The following is a 24159-nucleotide window of genomic DNA, read 5'->3' as shown; positions in this document are numbered from 1 at the left end:
AGATTTTGTTGTTTTTGCATATTTTTGAGTTTGGAACTTAACCGGACTTATATTTAAGGTGTCAAAACTAATCTTTTGTGTGGTTTTGACCATAGGTGACGATGGACCTAATCCGGATGGTGATCAAGCATCTTTTCAAGAACCGAACACTACATTCTGAAGCTTCCGCAATGTTTTAAATAATTAATAGACTTTGTGTATGGGTTGTAAACAATTTCTAAACTACTTTTGGAACGTTTTTAACTTAGTCATTAGTTGACTAAGGTGGATACTATTTATGAACTTCTTTAATGAAAGTTATGTTATTTAAGTAATATTTTATTTGAAATGTTATGATTTACTATTAAAATCAAGTAAAATTAGACGGGTGTTACAAGTTGGTAATCAGAGCTTAAGGTTGTCAACAAAGTGTTCGGTTCAAGCTTGATCGAGCGTCCGGTAAGAATTAACTTATCATGTTAACAAGTTATGTCTTATGTAATGAATGATAAACGAGTTGATATGCATGGGAAGAGCGTGTTAACACACTCAAACCCGGAAAGTGCATTAAATGTGAACGGTTAAAGCAAGTTAGGAACTTGGCTAAACTGAAACAAACGAAGCAATGTCATGAGTGAAATGTTTAACGTTTGATGTAAACATTTCAGTTTCAAGATGTCGAAAGGGAGCAATAATGATCCGGTGCCGACGAGTACCGAACAAATGAAAGAAATAATTGCCGAAGAAGTAGGAAAGGCAATTGAAGGAAGTCTATCCGGGTTTATAGACAAGATTCAAAGCACGGTGTTGTCGCTTGTTGAAGAGCGAGTTAAAAGGTTGGAGGATACTGTCAACCTTATGAAAGACAAAACTGGAGAACGTAAAGGGTGCTCATGTAAGGAATTCATGGCGTGTAAACCACCAATCTATAACGGGAAAGTCGACCCGATAATTTGCCAAAGATGGTTGAGTGACGTCGAAGGAGTGTTTGAACGAACCCACTGTGACGTAGGTGACTTTGTTGCTTACGGAACCGGCCAATTGAGAAATCAAGCCAAGGATTGGTGGGACAATAAGAAGAAGGAGATCGGAGCCGAAGCGGCAAGGGTTATGACTTGGGATGAGTTTAAGGTGCCGTTCCTTAAACACCATAGCCCCAAGGCAGTTATCAATAGGATCAAGGAGGAATTTATCCAGTTAAGACAAAGGGGAGAATCGATTGATAAGATCACGAACATTTTCATGGATAAGCTGAGGTTTTGTGACGAGTTAGTCACCACGGAAGAGCAGAAGATATACTATTATTACAACATGTTAAGTGCTGAATATAGGGAGTTTATGACTCCTTCAAAATACGAGACCCTTACCGAGATCATAACGTTGCTCGGGAAAGGGAAATCGAGTTGAAGAAGCAAGTCAAAAGAGGTGAACGAAGGGCACATGATGTGAATCCAAGCCCGACAAAGAAAGCCCGAACTGGAGAATCGGGAAAGAAGGTGGATACTAACGGTGGGTCGCCAAGTTGTAAAGTGTGCGGGAAGGGACACAAAGGGGAGTGTCGGTTCAGCGACAAGCCATGCCCCATATGCAATAAGACGGGGCACACGGCCTCGCTATGCCCGGGAAAAGTCTTTGTTTGCTACAAATGTTATCAACCCGGCCACAAAAAGTCCGAATGTCCGGACTTAGTTGGAAAGAGAGATGTTAAAGAATCCCCAGCAGAAGCTCCCAAAGCGAAGGCTAGGTCCTTCCAACTCACCGCGGCTGAAGCAAAGACAGAACCCGATGTGGTTTCAGGTATATTCACAATTAACTCAATTCCAGCACGTGTATTGTTTGATACGGGTGCGAATAAATCCTTCATTTCGCATGGATTTATTCGACATCCTTCATTTGTATTGACGAAATTACCTGTGACCTTAGAAGTTGAAATAGGGGACAACAAAAGTTTTGTAGTTTGTGATGTTTGTCGAGACTGCAAATTAAGCATCGACAAAGAGGAATACTTGATAGACTTAATCCCGATGTCAATGGGAGAATTTCAAGTAGTCGTTGGGATGGATTGGCTAGCCCAGCACCATGCAAAAGTCGTGTGTTTTCGTAAAGAGATAAAACTAATATCTCCGAGCGGGAAACACGTCACCATTTATGGCGAAAAAGGAGGTAACCCCATAGTGTGTTCAATGTTGAAAGCTCACAAGCTTATGAAGCGAGGATGCAAGGCCTTCATGATATACGCAAATGAGCCCGAGAAAGAATTGCCAAGAATTGGAGACGTACCCGTAGTGCGTGACTTTGAAGACGAATTTCCGGATGATTTACCGGGAATGCCGCCCGAGCGGGAGGTGGTGTCACGGCCCCCGACCCGGTTTGACCCGTTTCAGGAGCCGCGGGACAGGAATCCTGTGGTATTTAATTTAGGCGACAGCAGAAGTCTTTTTAAAAACAGGATCTTTCAATAATTTAAACTGCTCGTTTTATAATTTAGAGATAAGTTCCCGAAATTTACAATAATGTGATTTCACAGAGAAATCTTTATTTTCAAAACTTGTTCATTTATTTATTTACATTGAGCCACTTTTCTAAGCTGGGAGTGCTCCACGGCACTTTTCTTTGCTCATACCAGATCACCTGAAACATGTTTGAAAAAGGTTTTGTCAGCGGGGAAATACTGAGTGAATCATTCAGTTTACTGAAAACGACACATTTGTTATAATCTAAAGTATTAAGGGGAATTACAATGTTTCTGATATCAAACCAACTACCCACAGTATTTGTCACTCGACCATCCATTGGCTAGCCCATTTGTCCAATGGTGTCTGTGACTGTGGTCAGATCACCCCTTGGCCACCCGTTTGTCCAAGTGTGACGGGAAATAAGTAATGTATACAAAACCCCACATACCGGCTGTAACTTGGTGATTACATAGACTTAATCACTGTAACTATAACTTTAAAAATATCTTGGAGTTTTGTAAAACAGTTTGATAAAAAGAAAATGTCTCACAAACTGTGAGAAAAGAATTTATAAAAGAGGAATGACTCACATTGCAGATTTACGAGCAGAGTATAAGCTTTACTGATTAACCTTCAAACTTAATTTAAATAACAATGCACACACAAACGGGATTAGTAACTAATTCAGCAGTTACGTCAATTCACGAGATTAAACCCTCACAACCATTATCAAGTGCGATACTTAACAATTCAATGAATTCACAACGAATGACAGAGCATAGTCCGAATTCGAACAGCACTCAAACATTCAAGTTGAAATCACAATGAATAATAAAGTACAAGCTCAATTTGAGCAGCACTCGGACAATCGTTGGATAGTTATAATCGATCGGACGTTGAATCGTAATAGCGATCGAGTTATTACCCTGATTGCGGCAGCACTTCGTGATCGTGTGTGTGTTTATTGTGGTATTATGGCCTTAACTCGACGTACAGACAGCAACTTTACGTCGTTTTAACTTCTACAGGTGAGTGCCAAGGTCGGCTATTTATAGCCAGAATTTGGCCTTGCTTACGGACCGTAAGCCTGATCCCTTACGGTCCGTAAGGGATACCTAAATGTCCTAGACTTGCCATGCACGGGAGTAGCTTGGGTGAATCAAAACAATTGGCCAATCAGAAGTTTGCAACGTTTTATTTTAGATAATTATCAACTAGGGTTTGCCCCCCTCGAGTTTTAGGGGCCCTGATCCTGATTCCGATCATTCTGAAAATTTTAGGGCTAGTGCAGAATTAATTGGGTGTCTCAATTAGGGTTTTCTTATTGACTAATTATTGTCCTAATTATTGATTTTAGTGGCAGTTGTTACATCCTCCCCACCTTAAGAAAAATCTCGTCCTCGAGATTTACTAAAATAGATGAGGGTACTTTCGCTTCATTTCTGATTCCAGTTCCCAAGTGTACTCGAGTCCTCTCCTGGATTCCCATTTGACTTTTACTAACACTAGTCGTTTGTGTTTGAGAAACTTAATCTTCCGATCTTCTATTGGTAGGGGTTTCTCTACAAATTTCAGCTTTTCATTTACCTCTACATCTTGAAGAGGTACTACCAGGGATTCGTCTGATAAACATTTCTTGAGATTGGATACATGAAACACATCATGTACTCCAGCTAATTCTTCTGGTAGTTGTAAACGATAAGCTACTGGTCCTATTCGTTGGATTACTGGGAATGGTCCAACATATCTGGGACTCAGTTTTCCTTTCTTACCAAATCGTACCACTCCTTTCCAAGGAGATACTTTTAATAGTACTTTGTCTCCAACTTGAAATTCTAATGGCTTACGGCGATTGTCTGCATAGCTCTTCTGACGATCTCTAGCAGTCTTCAGTCTTTCCTTGATTTGTGATATCTTGTCAGTAGTTTCTTGCACAATCTCTGGACCTGATAATTGACTTTCTCCTATTTCTGCCCAACAAACGGGAGTTCTGCACTTGCGTCCATACAGTGCTTCGAATGGAGCAGCTTCGATGCTCGAATGATAACTATTGTTATAGGAGAATTCAATTAATGGTAAATGGCTATCCCAATTGTAGGACCGGTTTTGCGACCGTTCGATTGCGTAACGAACGTTTCACGTGCGGAATCCGTGAATGAACGTGACCGAACACACGATAACGTACTACTAACGTGATTTCATTGAGAGATGTGACAATTCGGTACAAGATATCATGTTTACACTACTTTCTCTCTCTACTTTCTCTCTCTAGAAAGTCTCCTCTCCAAGTCTTCTAAAAACTCCTCCAAAAGTCTACCAAAGTCTCTAAAAAACTATGACATAACTCCTATTTATATGGTCAAGGTAACTAAATGAAAGTTCACACTAATTACAAGATTGCCACCTTGCCATTTCTAACTAAATATGACAATACGCGCATGATTCCTTCCGGCTTTTCACTACAACTCGGATTGACGAAGGCGATAGACATTAAGTGCATCAACAATCTCCCCCTTGGATATTGCCGTAGTCAATCTGTAGTGAAACTCGTAGCGACTAGACTTTCTCTTCTCTTTAAGACTCGAACGAAGATGTAGACGACAGACAACTGCACTAACAAACTCCCCCTTGAATGTTGACGGAATCTTTAGTGAGAGTCTTCAAATACTCTTGCTCGAACAGAATCCCAGAGGATCTGTATTTTCTTCAGAATCTTCAGGCTCCCCCTTTCGTCAAGCTTCCGTGCTTTTGGGATCGACACCTGGCTTTCCAGATACAAGCTCCTTTAGTGTTGAGCTCGTCTTCAGACTCCCCCTTAGACTTGGCTGTCAGGATCGTAGTCTGGCTTTTTGTAGCAACAAAAATTTGAAACCTGCACATCTCAAACATTCTATTACAAACCAAAAAGTTGTGATTCAACTTAATGAATCAACTAAACGTTTGAGAATTATTTTCATTTAAAACTTATCACAAATTTTACACATTCCAATTTCTGATTCAAATTAATGAATCATCTTAAACATTTCAAATCAATTAACCAACCTGTCTGTTCATCATGTTTAGCCTTTGAGATTTTGAATGTCAGCTTTTCAACATCAGTTGTCGAAAATCTTTTTGGATTTTTGAAAATAAGAAACATAAATGCAAATACAGAAATTAAATGCAGAAATGAAATATGTACAAACATATTTTTGTGAGTTTGTGTAAGAGGATCATATCAGTTTTTGAGACACATCACAAGCATCGTTAAGCTTTTAGACATTTTAAGTTCTAAACGATTCACGTTGATTGACGATATCGTTGTCCACTTAAGCTCAATCTAAAAACTTTCGAAATGCTTACCGATACGTTAAGGTATATTAATTATGCACTAAGTTCTTATGGACCCCACGATCTCAGCATATCCCCTCATCATGCAATACACTAACTCAAGTAATGCCTTTAAACTTTCATCAACTGTGATTTGTGCGAAAACAAAGCAGAATGTTTAAACATTAACAATCAGGTCGATACTTCCGTATACGCAGAGGAGGTCCAAAGCTTAAACGAAACACCAAAGAAAATAAAGCAGAACGTTTAGGCAACAACATCCAGGTCGATACTCACGTATACGCAGAGGATGTCCGATGCTTAAACAAAATAAAGAAATCAAACAAGTTTAGATTTTTGCAAAATGAAATGCACAATCACAGCGATTTTTCAGCAAAGTAGTGAAAGTTCACAAACTTAACCAGTTTTATGTCTTTCGACAATCAGCGTTTACTGAGCAGGCACACAGTCAAGAAGGACAAAACTAACTACTATACTTTCAACCATGTTTCCCACTAGAACTAGACTTTTTCATTTATATTTGTATCGTTATCGCAAATCTACTAGTCTAGCTGAGCCTATCGTCACATCTTTAGTGAGATCGTTTATCACATTTGACATTTCATTTCCTTAGCATGCTGTGATAGTCCACTGATTTACTATCATTTCCTCTTTTATCAACAAAACTCATTTTTAAATTTTTCGATGTTTTTGACTTTTTCAAATTTTCTAATTTTTTTAAAATTTTTCTCCCCCTAAAATCAAAATATGTTTCAATTTTGATTTTCTGAGAAAATTTGAAACAAACTGTACAAAGTTGACAACTTGATGAGAATCACTTCAATTCTCCATCCACTTGGCGTAAACAATCAGAACTCCCCCTCACAACAAACTATTTTCCCATTATGATTTCAAAACACTTAAGTTTGTTTTAATCAAAATGGTTTTTCCGGAAAATTAGTTTTGTGTGACATTTCATAAACTCGGGGTTTCATCACATTGTTTTACATATTACTATTCGTAGGAAAGATGAATCAAGTACAACTTAATGTCCCTGATTTATCTTTTGAAGACGAAAAATCACCAGAGTGAAATTTCTCAAGAAATGTGCCGATTCATGTTCCACGCTTACCAACCTGGGAACTCCGGCAAGTCAGGATTTTAAGCAACGAATGTAGGCACCCAAGCCTGACCAGCCTTGGGTGTATTTGAGTTATTTTCACTCGGGGTTTGAACATTCCTTTTTGTTTCATAAAATTCTTTAACCCCTTTAACCTTTCCCTCAACCATCTTTCCAAAAATATTTTTCACTTTTCCATTAAAAGCCTTTTCGACATCAAATTCTTTCTTTTCAGAATAGAATTTATTCGAAATTTTCACTTTACCATCTTTTTGTTTAAAATTTTCAGTTCGCAATGGTGGAAAGTTTGTGTCATCCATTGGCGGAACTGAATTTTCACTTTTGAGCTCAACTTGTGGCTCCTCTGATTTTGACGAATCAGAATCATCGCCTGAAGGTGGCTTGTCTGACTTCGGCACGTCAGATTCATCGCCGACCTTTTCCTTCTTCTTTTCCTTTTTCGTCCTCAGATTTGCATCTGACGAATTCGGTTTACTTGACTTTGCAGTTGAGTGAATCGATTCATCAGCACTCTTATTCGATTTGTCGGGTGAACCCGAGGACAAAATCTTCTCGAGATACTCTCGTGCTTTCTTCCTCTTCTTCCTCAGTTTGTCTTTCTGCCCTTGAGAAAGCTTCACTTTCGTTTCTTGAACTTTAGGTTCTTGGACCTTCTGTTCTTTGACATTCTGTTCTGAAACTTTCAGTTTCTTGGGCTTGACAGTGACTGGTTTCTTTGCCAACTTCTGAGAATTAGCCCTCAATCTTTCACTTGATTTCCTAGGGCAATCCCTGGCAATGTGTCCTTGGATTTGACAATTATAGCATCTTCTTGTCTCAAATCTCTGTCTCTGGCAGTTAACAGCAATGTGTCCTTGATATCCACATTTGTAGCACATTCTGTTATCGTACCAATCACCATTTTCATACCAAACGCTTAGATCAAAGCATTGTCTAGCGTGGTGATACTCCTTCCTCCTCTTGATTGTTGGATTTGGCTTTTGAGCACTGTGGTCTGACCTGCACCACTTATTACCAACAATTTTTGAGTTTTCGTTTTTCAATTTTTGTACTTTTTGATTGCGATTGGATGATCGATCTGATGAGCTTTTATTATCTTTTTGAACAATTTTCAAATTTTTACCTTTTTGTTTTTGTTCTACAATCTTCTTAACAGGTTTCTGCTTTGAACATTCACCTATTTCAGTAGATTGCAAAACAGTATTTTTGAATTTTTCTTTTAATTCTAAAAACAATTTTTGTTTTTCAATTTTTGTATTTTCATCATCAGATTTCTCATCGCAATCTTCAACTTTGACATTGTCAAAGTTTGTGACACTGTCACTTATTGGAACAGAGTTGATTGGTTTAGGACAAGGAAAACTCATCACAAAACCCTTCAACTTCTTTTCAAGTTCTTCTATCTTGATCCTGGAATTCTTAGCTTCTTCCTCAAGCTTAGATATTCTCTCAAGATGAGACTTGATTGATTTTTCATTCTCCTTTTTCAAATTTTCAAGAACAGACTTTTCATTTTCCAAAGCTTTTATCTGTTCTTGAAATTTTGATTCATTAGCTTTCAAATTCTTATTCTCAAGTTTTATCCAGAAATCTTCATTTTCTGAGGATTTCTTTTTGCTTTCAAAGTTTTTTTCTTTCTCTTTCAAAACTTTGTTTTCTGATGTCAAACTGTTCAAATTACCCAACAGTTTGTCATTTTCAACTTTTAGTTTCTCACACATTTCCTGAATCATAAGAATCTGTTTATCATCAGCTTGCTTCTCATCTGTCAACTTCTTGATCTCCAATGCCAAACTTTTTGCAATTTCTTCGAGTTTGTCATTATAAGTCTTAAAGTTGTCACATTTGAAACACACTGATGCATTCTTCACAGATTCTCCAACTCTTGAATCCTTTTCTTCCTTTGCCCTTTGATCACTATTTTCGTTTTTCTTCTTTTCATCATTAATCCTCATATGTTCTTCAATTCTTTCAACGAGTGGACAAATCGTCAGTTGAGAAAATTCTCCAGAACTCTTCAGGTTCAAGATGTAATCTCCCCATTCATCTTTCGGTAAAGCACTGACAAACTTTTCAACTCATTCTGCTGGTTCTTTAGTTATACCAACTTCATACATTGAACGAACAAGAAGTCTATATCTCCCGATGATATCCTTAGTGTTTTCTCCTGGATAACCTGAAAATAAATCAAATTCTTTCTTTAATACATTTCTTTTATCAACTGTTTCTCGAGTCATATTAAAGAAATCTATATCCATGATTCGGTTAAGCGAAACTGCACGATGGACACTTGGATCAGACTTTACTGATATGCGGTCCAGATAAGTTCGGATGAGCGGTCCAGGAACTGATCAAAAGGCGATCCAGATAAATGTCTAATAAGCGATCTACACTTTGTTCGATCGAGCGGGCCCGATTGTCACTTCGAGCGGACCAACAATCTATCTTTCGAGCGAACCCAACTATCTTTCGATCAAATAGAACTGATCCTTCGAGTGGATCACACGATCTTTCGAGCGATCCTGATTCTTCCGAATAAGCGGTTTCAACCGACCGGATAAGCAATCCCAAAAGTTGTTTGTATAAGCGATCCAATGATGTTCAAATAAGCGGATCAATACTCTGATGTATGAGCGGTTCCAAGGTTGACCAATAAGCGGTTCACACGGAGGTTAGAAAAGCGATTCACACATCTGAAATACGAGCGGTTCTACACCTTAGACTCATGAGCGGTTCCAGCACTTAACATACGAGCGGTTCATAGCTGAAATTTTGGAGCGGTTCCACATCAATCAATTACGAGCGATTCAAGACATTGATTTCGAGCGGTTCCAGTCCTGAATTTACGAGCGGTTCCAGATGTTCGCAAAGGCGGTTCCAAGCTGAAAGTTTACGCAAATTCGGACAGAAAAATCGCGATTACTCCTAAACAGCTCGGAATTTCGAGCTGAAACTTGGTAGGGTTTTGATTCTATGTATTTCGCACAATATATCCAAAAATCAGACGAAATGGACCGTGTTTACCCGTTCAATTTGATGAAAACCGATGAAAAATGTAAGAAATGAGTAGAAGATGAAGTAATCAACGAAATCGGATCTGATTTGGCTCTGAATCGGCTGAAATCTGTACGAGAACGACGTGTTTGACCAAGCAATCGAGCTCCTAGCTCTGATACCACTTGTAGGACCGGTTTTGCGACCGTTCGATTGCGTAACGAACGTTTCACGTGCGGAATCCGTGAACGAACGTGACCGAACACACGATAACGTACTACTAACGTGATTTCATTGAGAGATGTGACAATTCGGTACAAGATATCATGTTTACACTACTTTCTCTCTCTACTTTCTCTCTCTAGAAAGTCTCCTCTCCAAGTCTTCTAAAAACTCCTCCAAAAGTCTACCAAAGTCTCTAAAAAACTATGACATAACTCCTATTTATATGGTCAAGGTAACTAAATGAAAGTTCACACTAATTACAAGATTGCCACCTTGCCATTTCTAACTAAATATGACAATACGCGCATGATTCCTTCCGGCTTTTCACTACAACTCGGATTGACGAAGGCGATAGACATTAAGTGCATCAACACCAATTACCACCAAAGTCAATTACACATGCTCGGAGCATGTCTTCCAGGGTTTGTATCGTCCTTTCACTTTGTCCGTCCGTTTGAGGATGATATGCAGTACTTAAATTAAGTCGAGTTCCCATTGCTTCTTGGAAACTTGTCCAGAAACGGGAAGTAAAACGACTATCTCTATCCGATACAATGGAGAGTGGGACTCCATGTAAGGATACTACTTCATCTACATACAACTTGGTTAACCTTTCCATGCTAAAGGTTTCCTTCATTGGTAGAAAATGAGCTGATTTGGTTAATCGATCCACAATTACCCAAATAGCATCATTACCTTTTCTGGTTTTGGGTAACTTAGTAACAAAATCCATTGTTATGAGTTCCCATTTCCATACAGGCATTTCTAACTGTTGTAGTAGTCTTGAAGGTTTCTGGTGTTCGGCTTTAACTTGTGAACAGGTTAGACATTTAGATACGTATTCGGCTATATCCTTTTTCATTCCTATCCACCAAAAATTATTTCTTAAATCTTGGTACATCTTATTATTTCCTAGATGTACAGTATACCTAGATTTATGAGATTCTTCTAAAATCTTATTTCTTAATTCTCCTTGCTTAGGTACCCAAATTCGTTTCTTGTGGAATCTCCAAATTCCATCTTTTCCTTGTTCTAATTCCTTTAGGTAACCTTTCATTCCTTCGGCATCGTCCTTGATTGCCGTTCCTTGAACTTCCTTTATTTGTTCCATTAAATCTAATTGTAGATTTAACCTAAGAGCACGGACTCGCTTTTGCTTTTCATGATATTTACGACTTAAGGCGTCTGCGACTACGTTCGCTTTTCCTTCGTGATATTGAATATCACAGTCGTAATCACTTAGGATTTCCATCCACCTTCTTTGCCTCATATTTAACTCTTTTTGCCCAAATATATACCTTAAACTCTTATGGTCCGTATAGATAGTAAACTTACTTCCATACAGATAATGTTTCCAAATCTTAAGAGCGAAAATTATGGCTCCTAACTCTAGGTCATGAGTCGTGTAATTTTCTTCGTGCTTTTTCAATTGCCTAGAGGCATACGCAATTACCTTTTTGCGTTGCATCAATACACATCCATATCCTAATTTTGAAGCATCACAATATACTTCAAAATCCTCAGTTCCTTCGGGTAAAGCTAAAATTGGAGCATTTGTCAATTGGTGCTTTAGAATCCTAAAAGCTTCCTCTTGTCTAGATCCCCATTCAAACTTAACGGCTTTACAGGTTAGCTTAGTTAAAGGTACAACTATCCTAGAGAAATCTTTAATAAATCGTCTATATTATCCAGCTAAGCCTAGAAAACTTCTAACTTCCATAGTCGTTCGTGGAGCTTTCCAATTTGTGATTGCTTCTATTTTAGCAGGATCTACGTGAATTCCTTCGTGATTCACCATATGACCTAAAAATTGCACTTCTTGTAGCCAGAATTCACACTTTGAGAATTTGGCATAAAGCTTTTCCTTTCTTAATAAAGTTAAGAGTGCATGTAAGTGCTCACAATGTTCCTCCTGACTTTTGGAATAAATGAGTATATCGTCAATGAACACGATTACAAATTTATCCAAGTATGGTTTACAGATTCTATTCATCATGTCCATAAATGCGGCTGGAGCATTTGTAAATCCAAAGGGCATGACTGTAAACTCATAATGACCATACCTAGTTCTGAAAGCAGTTTTAGGTATGTCCTCCTCTTGTATTTTCAATTGGTGATATCCAGATCTTAAATCTATCTTAGAGAAATACCTAGCTCCTTGCAATTGATCAAAAAGATCATCAATCCTAGGTAATGGGTATCGGTTCTTAATTGTGACTTTATTCAATTCTCTATAATCAATACACATTCTCATCGATCCATCTTTCTTTTTCACAAACAACACTGGTGCACCCCAAGGGGATGAACTAGGTTGTATGAATCCATTGCTTAGTAATTCATCTAATTGCTTTTTCAAGTCTAGCATTTCGGTAGGTGCTAATCGATAAGGTGTCTTAGCTATTGGTGTAGTACCTGGAATTAAATGAATTCTAAACTCTACTTCTCTATCAGGTGGTAAACCAGGTAATTCTTCAGGAAAAACATCTGGGTATTCTAAAACTATAGGGATGTCCTGGAGTTCCTTAATTTTAGTGTTAATGATTACAGAAATCATATACACCATTTCTTGTTTCCTTGAATAACTAGCCAATTTCATTACTGAAATGAATTTCAGTGGCTTTCGAGGTCTATCTCCTGTAATTAGGATTACTTCTCCTGTGGGGGTACGGATTTCTACGGAATTCTTATCACACAGGATTCGAGCATGGTTGGCTATTAACCAATCCATTCCTAACACTACATCGAATCCGGCTAAATTCATAGGTAACAGGTTTGCAGAAAACTTATGACCTAACAATTCTATCTTTCCTTCTTGCAAAACCATGTCTATGTTGACAGAACTTCCATCTGCCGTTTCAACAGTAAAGATCTGCCTAAGGGTAGTTAGAGGTAAGTTAAGAGCTTGGCAGAATGCAGTATTAATGAAACTTTGGTTTGCACCAGAATCAAATAATACTTTTGCATAGACGTTATGCACTAAGAACGTACCCGCTATCACGTCTGGAATGAGTTCGGCTTCTTGAGTGGTCAGCTGGAATGCTCGTGCATTTTTCTTAGTAGTTCCTTCGGTTGTTTTAGCTCTACTGTCTGCTGGTTTAGCTAACTTAGGACATTCAGACTGGAAATGTCCTGTTTCTCTGCAGTTATAACAAATTCTTGTTTTCCTTCTGCAGTCCTCTTCCCGATGTCCTTTCGCCTTGCAGAAGTTGCAAAATATATTGCACTGTCCATAGTGTTTCTTTTTGCAATTTCTGCAGAAAGGAGGTGATGAGGATTGCCCTGTTCCCCTCTTTTTGAACTTATTGTTACTATTACCCACGCGAAATCCTTGGGTAATCTTCTGAGCCAATTCCTTCTTGCGATCTTCCTCTCTGGTGCGGACTAGTTCATCTGTTAAGGTATTAGCTAATTCCACAGCATCGTCAATCGTGCGTGGTCTCGCAGCTTTAACGAAGTTACGGATTTCTCCGATTAATCCCCAAATATAACGGGAAATAAGTACCGGTTCTGGCGAAGCCAGGGAAGGTACCACTCTCGCATATTCGAAGAATGTCGAAGTATATCCTCGACAGTCTACACCTATCATACGATGACTCAGGAACCTGTTTGCCATTTGTTCCTTTTCGTATTCGGGACAGAATTTTCTTTCGACAAGACTCTTAAATTCTTCCCAATTCATCGCATAGGCCACCCTTCTTCCTTTTGCTTGTAGCACCGTGTTCCACCATTCTAGCGCCCCTTCTTTGAACAAGTTTGATGCATACATCACTTGATCTTCTTCAGCACATTTACTTATTGCAATTACTGCCTCGGTTTTCTCTAACCAACGCAGTGTTGCAGTTGCCCCTTCATTACCTGCAAATTCTGCGGGTTTACAGGCAAGAAATTCTTTGTAAGTGCAACCAGGCGTTGCAGCTTTCATTTTCTTAGGGAGTGGGGCCTGTTGTGGATCATGATCATCATGATTGCTACCTCCATTTATGCTGTTACTGCCGTTATCTTCCGGAGTACGTTTACTAGGAATTAATTGTGGTTCAGCAGGTTTCTGAACAGCAGCCACAATTTCTGGAATAGCATTGGCTATCCCTTGAGCAATAAAGTGCTCAATATCTTGTCTACTTATATATTGATCTTCCTGATTTTGCTCAGACTGATTTACTTCATTAACTGGTTCACTATTAGCGTTTTCCATCTGCTAATTAGTTTTAATAGAAATTATTAGTTTTTAATTATTGATAACAAAATCACAGATAAACACATAGATCAGTATAACATGCAAGCATAGCCAAAATTGTCGATGCCTCGACTTCTGTTTTGTTTTATATATTATACCTGCTTTAATACACACTTTTTATCTTACAGTGTTTTATTGCCCATTTTACAGAATCAGTTTTACTATATTAGTTATAATACAAACAAACTTCTCCAAACCCCTCCTATCTTTTGGTTTGCTGGCAGTTTCAGTAACGACGCTCCCTCTCGTCGTACTTCCAAGAGATCTGCTCCCCCATTTCCCGGATCCTATTCCCGGTGCCTATCAGTTCTTCACCAAACTGACGTAGTTCAGCTAAATTTTCATAGCTCATTGGCGGATTAGGGATAGGTTCTGGATCAAATTGTGGGAGAAAACTATAGGGACTATTAACTATATTTTGGAATTGCCAGTCATTGGTCCACCATTCCTCCATTTGGCCTAATGGTCGGGTGTGAACTAGTGGGTCTGGAATAGCTGGTCCTAGGTTTATTGGAAATTGGGCTGTAGCAGGATAAGAGAAGAGATTATCGTTGATAGGCTCTAGAACATCACAATTATCCAGTAGGCGGTCTATTTCGTCCTGGAATGTGATTTCCTCAGACTGTTTAGAGCTTTCTCCAATCTCTATTCCCTTTGCTTTAGGTCTATCCCTATTTCTGCTGGCTTGGAACTTTCTCTGGTTTCTATTTCTTTTCCCTTGCTCACACTAATTTTCTATTTTAGGGATTCTTCTAGGTTTCCTTCTGCGCACTTTTCGCCACCCTACATATCTTCTCTTCTTTTTAGGTTTTGCTTTTTCCAGCGGTGGAGCTTGGAATTCTTGCGGTTCCTCTATGTCAGCAACGTAACCAGTGAAGTTGTGGGAGACTTCAATTGGCACAGGATAGAGGTTGAGATTCTGAAATGCTTCTGACATCTCATTCATGCTGTACGGCATATATGCAAAATGCACAAAATGCTAAGTTAAAACTTTGGAACAAAGCTTAACAAATAAACATTTTTATTGCACACCAACTTGTACAACATAACAGCAAGCAGAACACACTCAGATCTATTTATTTATTTACTGGGAAGTACTTATTTCTAGATTTAGAGCTTAAAGATTTGCATTTTCTGCTACAGTAGCGAGCAGATACAGATTTGCCCATTTTTCATCTAAGTTATTTTCCCCTGGTGGATTACTGTTAATTTCCTGAATTTCTGGGTTAAACCTCACTCTCTTGGTTTGGGGTTTCTTTTTCTCTTGACCCTTCCTAATAATCAAATTCCTTTTCTCTGGTGTAAGTGAGTTTTCATAATTTGCCTTACGGACAAAGATTCCTTCCTCTGACTTGACGGAAGTTTTGGAGGAAGAGGTTCCCTGTTCTTTAGGTGTACTATCTAATTTGCGATAGATAGCAGAAATCTTTTGTTTACCCATACTGTAATTTTAACAATTAATCAGTTAATAAGCATATATTCACAGAATGTCAAATAAAATTTTCAATAAACTTAAATTAATTAGAACAGTGAACTTAATCAGTAAGCTTAAAACAGTGGCTCTGATACCACCTTTTTCCTGTCACGGCCCCCGACCCGGTTTGACCCGTTTCAGGAGCCGCGGGACAGGAATCCCGTGGTATTTAATTTAGGCGACAGCGGAAGTCTTTTTAAAAACAGGATCTTTCAATAATTTAAACTGCTCGTTTTATAATGTAGGGATAAGTTCCCGAAATTTACAATAATGTGATTTCACAGAGAAATCTTTATTTTCAAAACATGTTCATTTATTTATTTACATTGAGCCACTTTTCTAAGCTGGGAGTGCTCCACGGCACTTTTCTTTGCTCATACCAGATCACCTGAAACATGTTTGAAAAAGGTTTTGTCAGCGGGGAAATACTGAGTGAATCATTCAGTTTACTGAAAACGACACATTTGTTATAATCTACAGTATTAAGGGGAATTACAATGTTTCTGATATCAAACCAACTACCCACAGTATTTGTCACTCGACCATCCATTGCCTAGCCCATTTGTCCAATGGTGTCTGTGACTGTGGTCAGATCACCCCTTGGCCACCCGTTTGTCCAAGTGTGACGGGAAATAAGTAATGTATACAAAACCCCACATACCGGCTGTAACTTGGTGATTACATAGACTTAATCACTGTAACTATAACTTTAAAAATATCTTGGAGTTTTGTAAAACAGTTTGATAAAAAGAAAATGTCTCACAAACTGTGAGAAAAGAGTTTATAAAAGAGGAATGACTCACATTGCAGATTTACGAGCAGAGTATAAGCTTTACTGATTAACCTTCTAACTTAATTTAAATAACAATGCACACACAAACGGGATTAGTAACTAATTCAGCAGTTACGTCAATTCACGAGATTAAACCCTCACAACCATTATCAAGTGCGATACTTAACAATTCAATGAATTCACAACGAATGACAGAGCATAGTCCGAATTCGAACAGCACTCAAACATTCAAGTTGAAATCACAATGAATAATAAAGTACAAGCTCAATTTGAGCAGCACTCGGACAATCGTTGGATAGTTATAATCGATCGGACGTTGAATCGTAATAGCGATCGAGTTATTACCCTGATTGCGGCAGCACTTCGTGATCGTGTGTGTGTTTATTGTGGTATTATGGCCTTAACTCGACGTACAGACAGCAACTTTATGTCGTTTTAACTTCTACAGGTGAGTGCCAAGGTCGGCTATTTATAGCCAGAATTTGGCCTTGCTTACGGACCGTAAGCCTGATCCCTTACGGTCCGTAAGGGATACCTAAATGTCCTAGACTTGCCATGCATGGGAGTAGCTTGGGTGAATCAAAACAATTGGCCAATCAGAAGTTTGCAACGTTTTATTTTAGATAATTATCAACTAGGGTTTGCCCCCCTCGAGTTTTAGGGGCCCTGATCCTGATTCCGATCATTCTGAAAATTTTAGGGCTAGTGCAGAATTAATTGGGTGTCTCAATTAGGGTTTTCTTATTGACTAATTATTGTCCTAATTATTGATTTTAGTGGCAGTTGTTACAGGTGGAGTTCGGAATCGAGTTAATTCCGGGCGCAAAACCCGTAGCTAAGGCACCATACCGACTCGCGCCTTCGGAATTACAAGAATTAATGTCCCAAATTCAAGATCTACTTGACAAGGGATTTATAAGGCCGAGTGTGTCTCCTTGGGGCGCACCGGTACTGTTCGTGAGAAAGAAAGACGGGAGCATGCGGATGTGTATCGATTACCGGGAGTTAAACTAATTCACGGTAAAGAACCGATACCCGCTCCCGAGGATAGATGATTTATTCGACCAATTACAAGGTGCGAACTGGTTTTCAAAAATCGACCTTAGATCTGGGTATCACCAACTAAAGGTCAAAGAAGAAGATGTACCGAAGACAGCTTTCCGCACGAGGTACGAACATTACGAATTCCTCGTGATGTCCTTTGGGCTAACAAATGCACCCGCAGCTTTCATGGACCTCATGAACCAGGTTTGCAAGCCAATGTTGGATAAGTCGGTCATCGTGTTTATCGATGATATTTTGGTGTATTCGAGAAGTGAAGCTGAACACGCACATCACTTGCAAGAAGTGTTAGAGACACTTAGACGAGAAAAGCTGTATGCGAAATTCTCTAAGTGTGCCTTTTGGTTACGAGAGGTACAATTCTTGGGCCACATCATAAGTGCCGACGGAGTATTGGTGGATCCGTCCAAGATCGAGGCGGTGTCAAAATGGAGTCCCCCGAAGAACCCTTCGGAAATTAGAAGCTTTTTGGGACTCGCAGGATACTATAGGAGATTCATTCAAGATTTCTCCAAGATTGCTTCACCACTAACAAAGCTAAACCGGAAGGAAGAAAAGTTCGTTTGGGGTGTCGATCAAGAAAGAGCGTTTCAAACGCTAAAAGAGAAGTTAACACAAGCTCCGGTGCTGACATTGCCAGACGGAGTTGAAGACTTAGTAGTTTATTCCGATGCTTCACTATCGGGGCTCGGATGCGTTTTGATGCTACGCGGCAAAGTTATAGCTTATGCCTCGAGGCAATTGAAGACATACGAGAAGAAATATCCCACGCACGACCTTGAGCTGGCTGCGGTGATATTTGCCTTAAAAATATGGAGGAACTACTTATATGGGGTAAAGTGCACCATATTCACCGATCACAAGAGCTTAAAATACTTCTTCGATCAAAGGGAGTTAAATATGCGACAACGGCGATGGTAGGAAACGGTGAAAGATTTCGACTGCGAAATACATTACCACCCCGGGAAGGCAAATGTGGTAGCGGATGCTCTGAGCAGAAAAGCGGACTATGTCCCAATACGAGTAAGATCGATGTAGCTTGTGGTGACCTCGGGCATACTTGAACGTATCCGAGAGGCGCAATCAGAAGCGGTAAAAGAAGAGAATTGGAAGAAAGAAAGAATAATTGGTCAGTTGAAAGATTTATCGGATGGGAATAACGGGCTGAAGACTCGATCCGGGAGGATATGGGTTCCAAATACTTGTGGGGTAAAGACGCTTCTACTGAATGAAGCTCATAAATCCCGATATTCAATTCATCCGGGTGCGACCAAGATGTATAATGATTTAAAACAAAACTATTGGTGGCCCGGGATGAAAAGAGATATTGTGAAATATGTGGAGAAGTGTCTAACCTGTTTGCAAGTCAAAGCGGAGCACCAGAAACCATATGGTAAGTTACAACCATTGGACATCCCAGTTTGGAAATGGGAACAACTCACCATGGATTTGTTGACCAAATTGCCCAAAACCAACCGTGGGTTCGATGCTATATGGGTAGTCGTAGACAGATTGACGAAAAGTGCTCACTTTATTCCGATACGTGAGACTTACACATCCGAGAAGATGTCGGAGGTGTATACCAATGAAATTATAGCACGTCATGGAGTACCGATATCCATCGTATCGAACCGAGATACTCGATTTACTTCAAATTTTTGGCGCGAGTTCCAAGAACAAATGGGAACCAAGCTGTTTATTAGCACCGCTTACCATCCACAAATGGATGGGCAGAGCGAAAGAACAATTCAAACGTTGGAGGATATGCTACGGGCCTGCATTATCGACTTCGGAGGTAGTTGGGATGTCTATCTACCCTTAGTCGAATTTTCATATAACAATAGCTATCACGCAAGCATTAAGATGGCCCCGTATGAGATGTTATATGGTAGAAAGTGCCGAACTCCGGTGTGTTGGGGAGAAGTGGGCCCACGAGGACTAGCACCCACGGATATAATCCGAAGTACTAATGAGAAAATTGAAGTGGTGCGAGCCCATTTGAAGGCGGCCCAAGATAGACAAAAATCTTATGCCGACAAAAGACGAAGACCGATTGAGTTTCAGTTGGGTGATATGGTGATGCTAAAGGTTTCCCCATGGAAGGGCGTTATCAGATTCAGAAAAAGAGGAAAACTAAGCCCGAGGTTTATTGGGCCATTCAAAATCATCGAGCGGGTCGGCAAAGTAGCTTACCGCCTGGAACTACCGGAAGAGTTGAATGGAATACATGGCACGTTTCACGTGTCGCAATTGCGAAAGTGCCTAGCGGACGAAACGGCTTATATCCATTACGACGATATCGAAGTGGATAATAGCCTGAATTATGCGGTGAGACCGGTGGAAATTTTAGATCGAAAGGTCAAATACTTACGAAATAGACAAATCGATCAAGTCAGAATCAAACGGGAGCATAGGAAAGGTTCAGACACTACGTGGGAGTCTGAAGAGGAAATGCGACGTCTCTACTCTACATTATTTGGTACGTACTTCGGTTTCAGGGACGAAACCCTTTTTAAGGGGGGTGGACTTGTAACACCCCGAAAATATAAAACTTTATATTAGAATTATAAAGTATAAATAAACGAAGAAATTACTAACTAGGAATTTTAACCTAGTTAGTTACAAGTCTAGAAATAACTTATAGTAGGGTTAAAAATGCAACTAACTTAATGTTAATCAAAGTGAGGGGCTTAAGTTGTACAAATTGAAACTTAATGTTAATTAAGTCACTGAAATAAACCAAACACCCCCAAAAGAGGGTGCATGATCGTACAAGAACCACAGGGGGCGATCCCCACTCTCTCAAAAACCCTAACCTCACAAAATTGATCAATTGAAGGCTAATCCTTGTTCCAAATCAAAATCTGGATATAGATTCGTGATCCTCATCACAAGGGGGTTACAAGGTATGTAAAAATTTCATGAAAACCCTCAACTTGAATTTCTCATGTAATTGGGAAAAATCTGGATTGTTATTTGCATGTATGTTATTTGGTTAGATTAGGGATAATATAGTGTCTAGAAGTGAAACCTAGACAAATACATGTGAAATCATGCTCAAATTCAGAAAATTCATGAACACCTTGAAGGTGGGTTGTGGGTTTTACAAGATAATGATGAACATTAGGGTTTGAGTTAATAGCCAAAATGGTCCCTGAGGTTTGCTCACTTTTGCCACTTTAGTCCAAAATCCAAAATTTTTAAATCTGGGTCCCTGAGGTTTGCATTTTATTGCCATTTTAGTCCAAATTTCAAAAAGTCCCTTTTTGACTGTTGCAACCAGCCTATTTTATCCTTTTGTGCAGAGGTATTTTGGTCATTTTTATGAGTTATTATAACAAACTGAGATCAAGAACCCAGAATACCCCTGCGCAAAAGGACAAAATAGGCTGGTTGCAACAGTAAAAAAAGGGGGGTTTTGAAATTTGGACTAAAATGGCAACAAAATGCAAACCTCAAGGACCCAGATTTAAAAATTTTGGGTTTTGGACTAAAGTGGCAAAAGTGAGCAAACCTCAGGGACCATTTTGGCTATTAACTCTTAGAGTTTAGAATGATTATCCTAGTGTAATTTGATTATAGAAAGTGATTTCAGAAAAGTATGATGTTTAAATGCTATATGGGGACTTTATTGATGTTAAGTTAGCTAATTAGCAAGCGATGAATTTGAATACAAAAGATATAAAAGATTCTGCCTCTATAGTGTTTGTTGAAATGCCTCAAAGAGGGCTTGAAACTGAATTTTTAAGTTAAAAACGCATAGTTATGATGTATGACAAAATGTGCGTTATATATATGTGAAACCAAGAGTTCTAAACATAAGGTGATTGAACTCTATAGGAAAGGAGGCCGGGGCATCTAGCGGGCAAACCGGTGTGGACGCACGTTTGAAAGGTCTACTTTGAAGGTACGTAACTTGATTAGTTACATTAAACGAGTTATTGATAAGCTTTGTAAAATCTTATCGTTGAATCGAAATTTGCGTTGAATTTATGTTGGTCATGATAGTAATATGAATTAATAGACTTAGTGTAGTCAACGAACCAAATTGGTAGTCATCATAAGTGGATGGTTCCACAAGATGAGCCAACGGTTCTATTAGTTGAGAAATTGTAGTTTTAAGCGTTCTAGTAGTCGACAATGGCGACAACAATCACAATGGCATTTAAACCATGAAATTGGTAAGAAATGCGGGTGATAACAAGCCTCGGATGTTGGGCATAAGGCGCCATAGGGTTATTAGATAGATGGTTGCAAAAATGTGTAAGGATAGAATGGGTCAAATAATTACATAGTGATATTTGATCTTTCGGTCCGTAAAAGTTAAATTCTTGGGTATCAAATTTATAATAGTTATGTAGATATTGAATTTACAGACGCCTAGGAAAAAGAATCACCTAAAACAGGCTTACGAGTCAAAAGATATGATAGTTTTAAGTTTGTAAACTGAGATTAGTGATGCTGAACTGATATACAGCAACCAGCAACAACCTTCTGTCAAAATTAGGTCGTCGCGCTGCGCGACGGATGAGAACAAAACTCGTCGCGCTACGCGACGGGTGGTGGCGCTACGCGACCACCTTGGGTGGTCCTCGTCGTGCTAAGCGACCATCCATGGTGCTTGGATTTTGTTGTTTTTGCATATTTTTGAGTTTGGAACTTAACCGAACTTATATTTAAGGTGTCAAAACTAATCTTTTGTGTGGTTTTGACCATAGGTGACGATGGACCTAATCCAGATGGCGATCAAGCATCACCGAACACTACATTCTGAAGCTTCCGCAATGTTTTAAATAATTAATAGACTTTGTGTATGGGTTGTAAACAATTTCTAAACTACTTTTGGAACGTTTTTAACTTAGTCGTTAGTTGACTAAGGTGCATACTATTTATGAACTTCTTTAATGAAAGTTATGTTATTTAAGTAATATTTTATTTGAAATGGTATGATTTACTATTAAAATCAAGTAAAATTAGACGGGTGTTACAAATATTTTGTAAGTTACGTTCTTGCGTTCGGTTTCACAATATTATGTGTGTAACTTATATATTTATTCCTTGTGATTTTTGGTAATATTTTAGGATTGTAAATTTCTTGGTATTTGTTAAGTTATATTATTTTAAATCCTAAAATAATATAACTAATACATAAAGTATACAAATAATCACACACAATGTGTCTTTAATGTAAATATATATTCTAAATACATATTTATCCATTTTTATTTATAAAACCAACCTCCAATATTTGTATTTTTTTGTAACAAAATCTATGGCAAGGTTTATATTGAAAACTCATGATCAAAATACACTTGTAAATATTGGTTTGAAAATATTTTTCTAAGTGTTTATATTTTTAGAAAATTTTGCCATAGTTTCCCCTAAAAATGGAGGTGTCCATGCTATTAAAGCATATCATTTTCTTTTTAAAAATCATCACAAACAATCAATAATCAATCTTAGACAACTTACACTTACCAAGTGCCAAAACAATTCTATTTACATACTAATCATGAACTTGAACTTTCATAAAAACTTGTATTAACTTACTAGGGCTTTTAGTAGGTTTAGTTACCCTTTAAAATGTATTTACTTCTTTAAAAATCTCATTTTGAAAGATTTAGGTGTTTACAACTTACTAGATGATTTTTACAAAAATCATTCTTTTGAATTTTTCTTGTAAACAATGTATTCTTATACTTGTTTCACCACTAGAAACATGGTTAGTTTCTTTAAAAACAATATTTATGTAAATCTTGTGATTTAACTTAGTTTCTTGAGAAACTAGTTTTGAAATCATCCAAGTTTATGACTAGTAAACATGTTGCATACTACATCATACACAAAATCATTTTCATTTTTCAAGTTCATGAAAACATATAGCATGATGATCTTGATCTTTCACAAGATCATCACCTTAACTTACTAGATCATGTGTTTAATCACAATCTAGTAGGTTTCTTATGATGTCTAACATCACTAACACAAATCATCAATCATCAAGAAGCAAATCAACACAAATCAACATGTATTCGTATGTTAATAAGCTTATGTTAAAGATTCATGATTATCTTCTTTAGTGTTCTTCAAGATTAACAATGTTCATCATCTATTAACCATCAAAATATGAAGTAACAAGAGATCATAAGGGCCTTACTACTAGCTCTATGGCTAGGGATGAACACAAGATGTTGAAGATGACAAATGGGTTGGATAATAGTGTCACGCTCTTATTTTCCACGTGTCACCGGTGGGCCCGGTGGGGGTTCCGTGACGTAGTTGATATCGTCATAGTCAAACATACAATATATAAATGCACATCGGAAGCAAAGAAAGATTTATTTCAACTTAATAATATTGTAATATCCAAGTATCACAAAATAGTCGAAATAGATCTACAGGCGGATCCAAACAAAAAGGAAACTTTATTTCAACAGACTTCATGCATCCTAAGCTTGCGAGACTTCTACGGATGCTAAGGAGTGGCCAGCC

At 38.4% G+C, this 24159-nt stretch overlaps 1 protein-coding gene across 1 annotated transcript in view; it reads left to right on the top strand.

Moving 5' to 3' along the window:
- Positions 1–654: 654 nt before the first annotated feature.
- The window catches only part of LOC118490406, a 47347-nt gene continuing 23842 nt past the window's right edge, over positions 655–24159 (top strand). Inside the window, exons 1-2 of the mRNA XM_035988031.1 lie at positions 655–1247; positions 1373–1776. Coding sequence (XP_035843924.1) covers positions 655–1247; positions 1373–1776 — 997 coding nt within the window. The remainder of the gene's footprint in view (positions 1248–1372; positions 1777–24159) is intronic.

Source organism: Helianthus annuus, chromosome 3 (assembly GCF_002127325.2).
Source record: "Helianthus annuus cultivar XRQ/B chromosome 3, HanXRQr2.0-SUNRISE, whole genome shotgun sequence".
Classification (NCBI taxonomy): Eukaryota; Viridiplantae; Streptophyta; class Magnoliopsida; order Asterales; family Asteraceae; genus Helianthus; species Helianthus annuus.
This window is presented reverse-complemented; position numbering and strand designations above follow the sequence as displayed.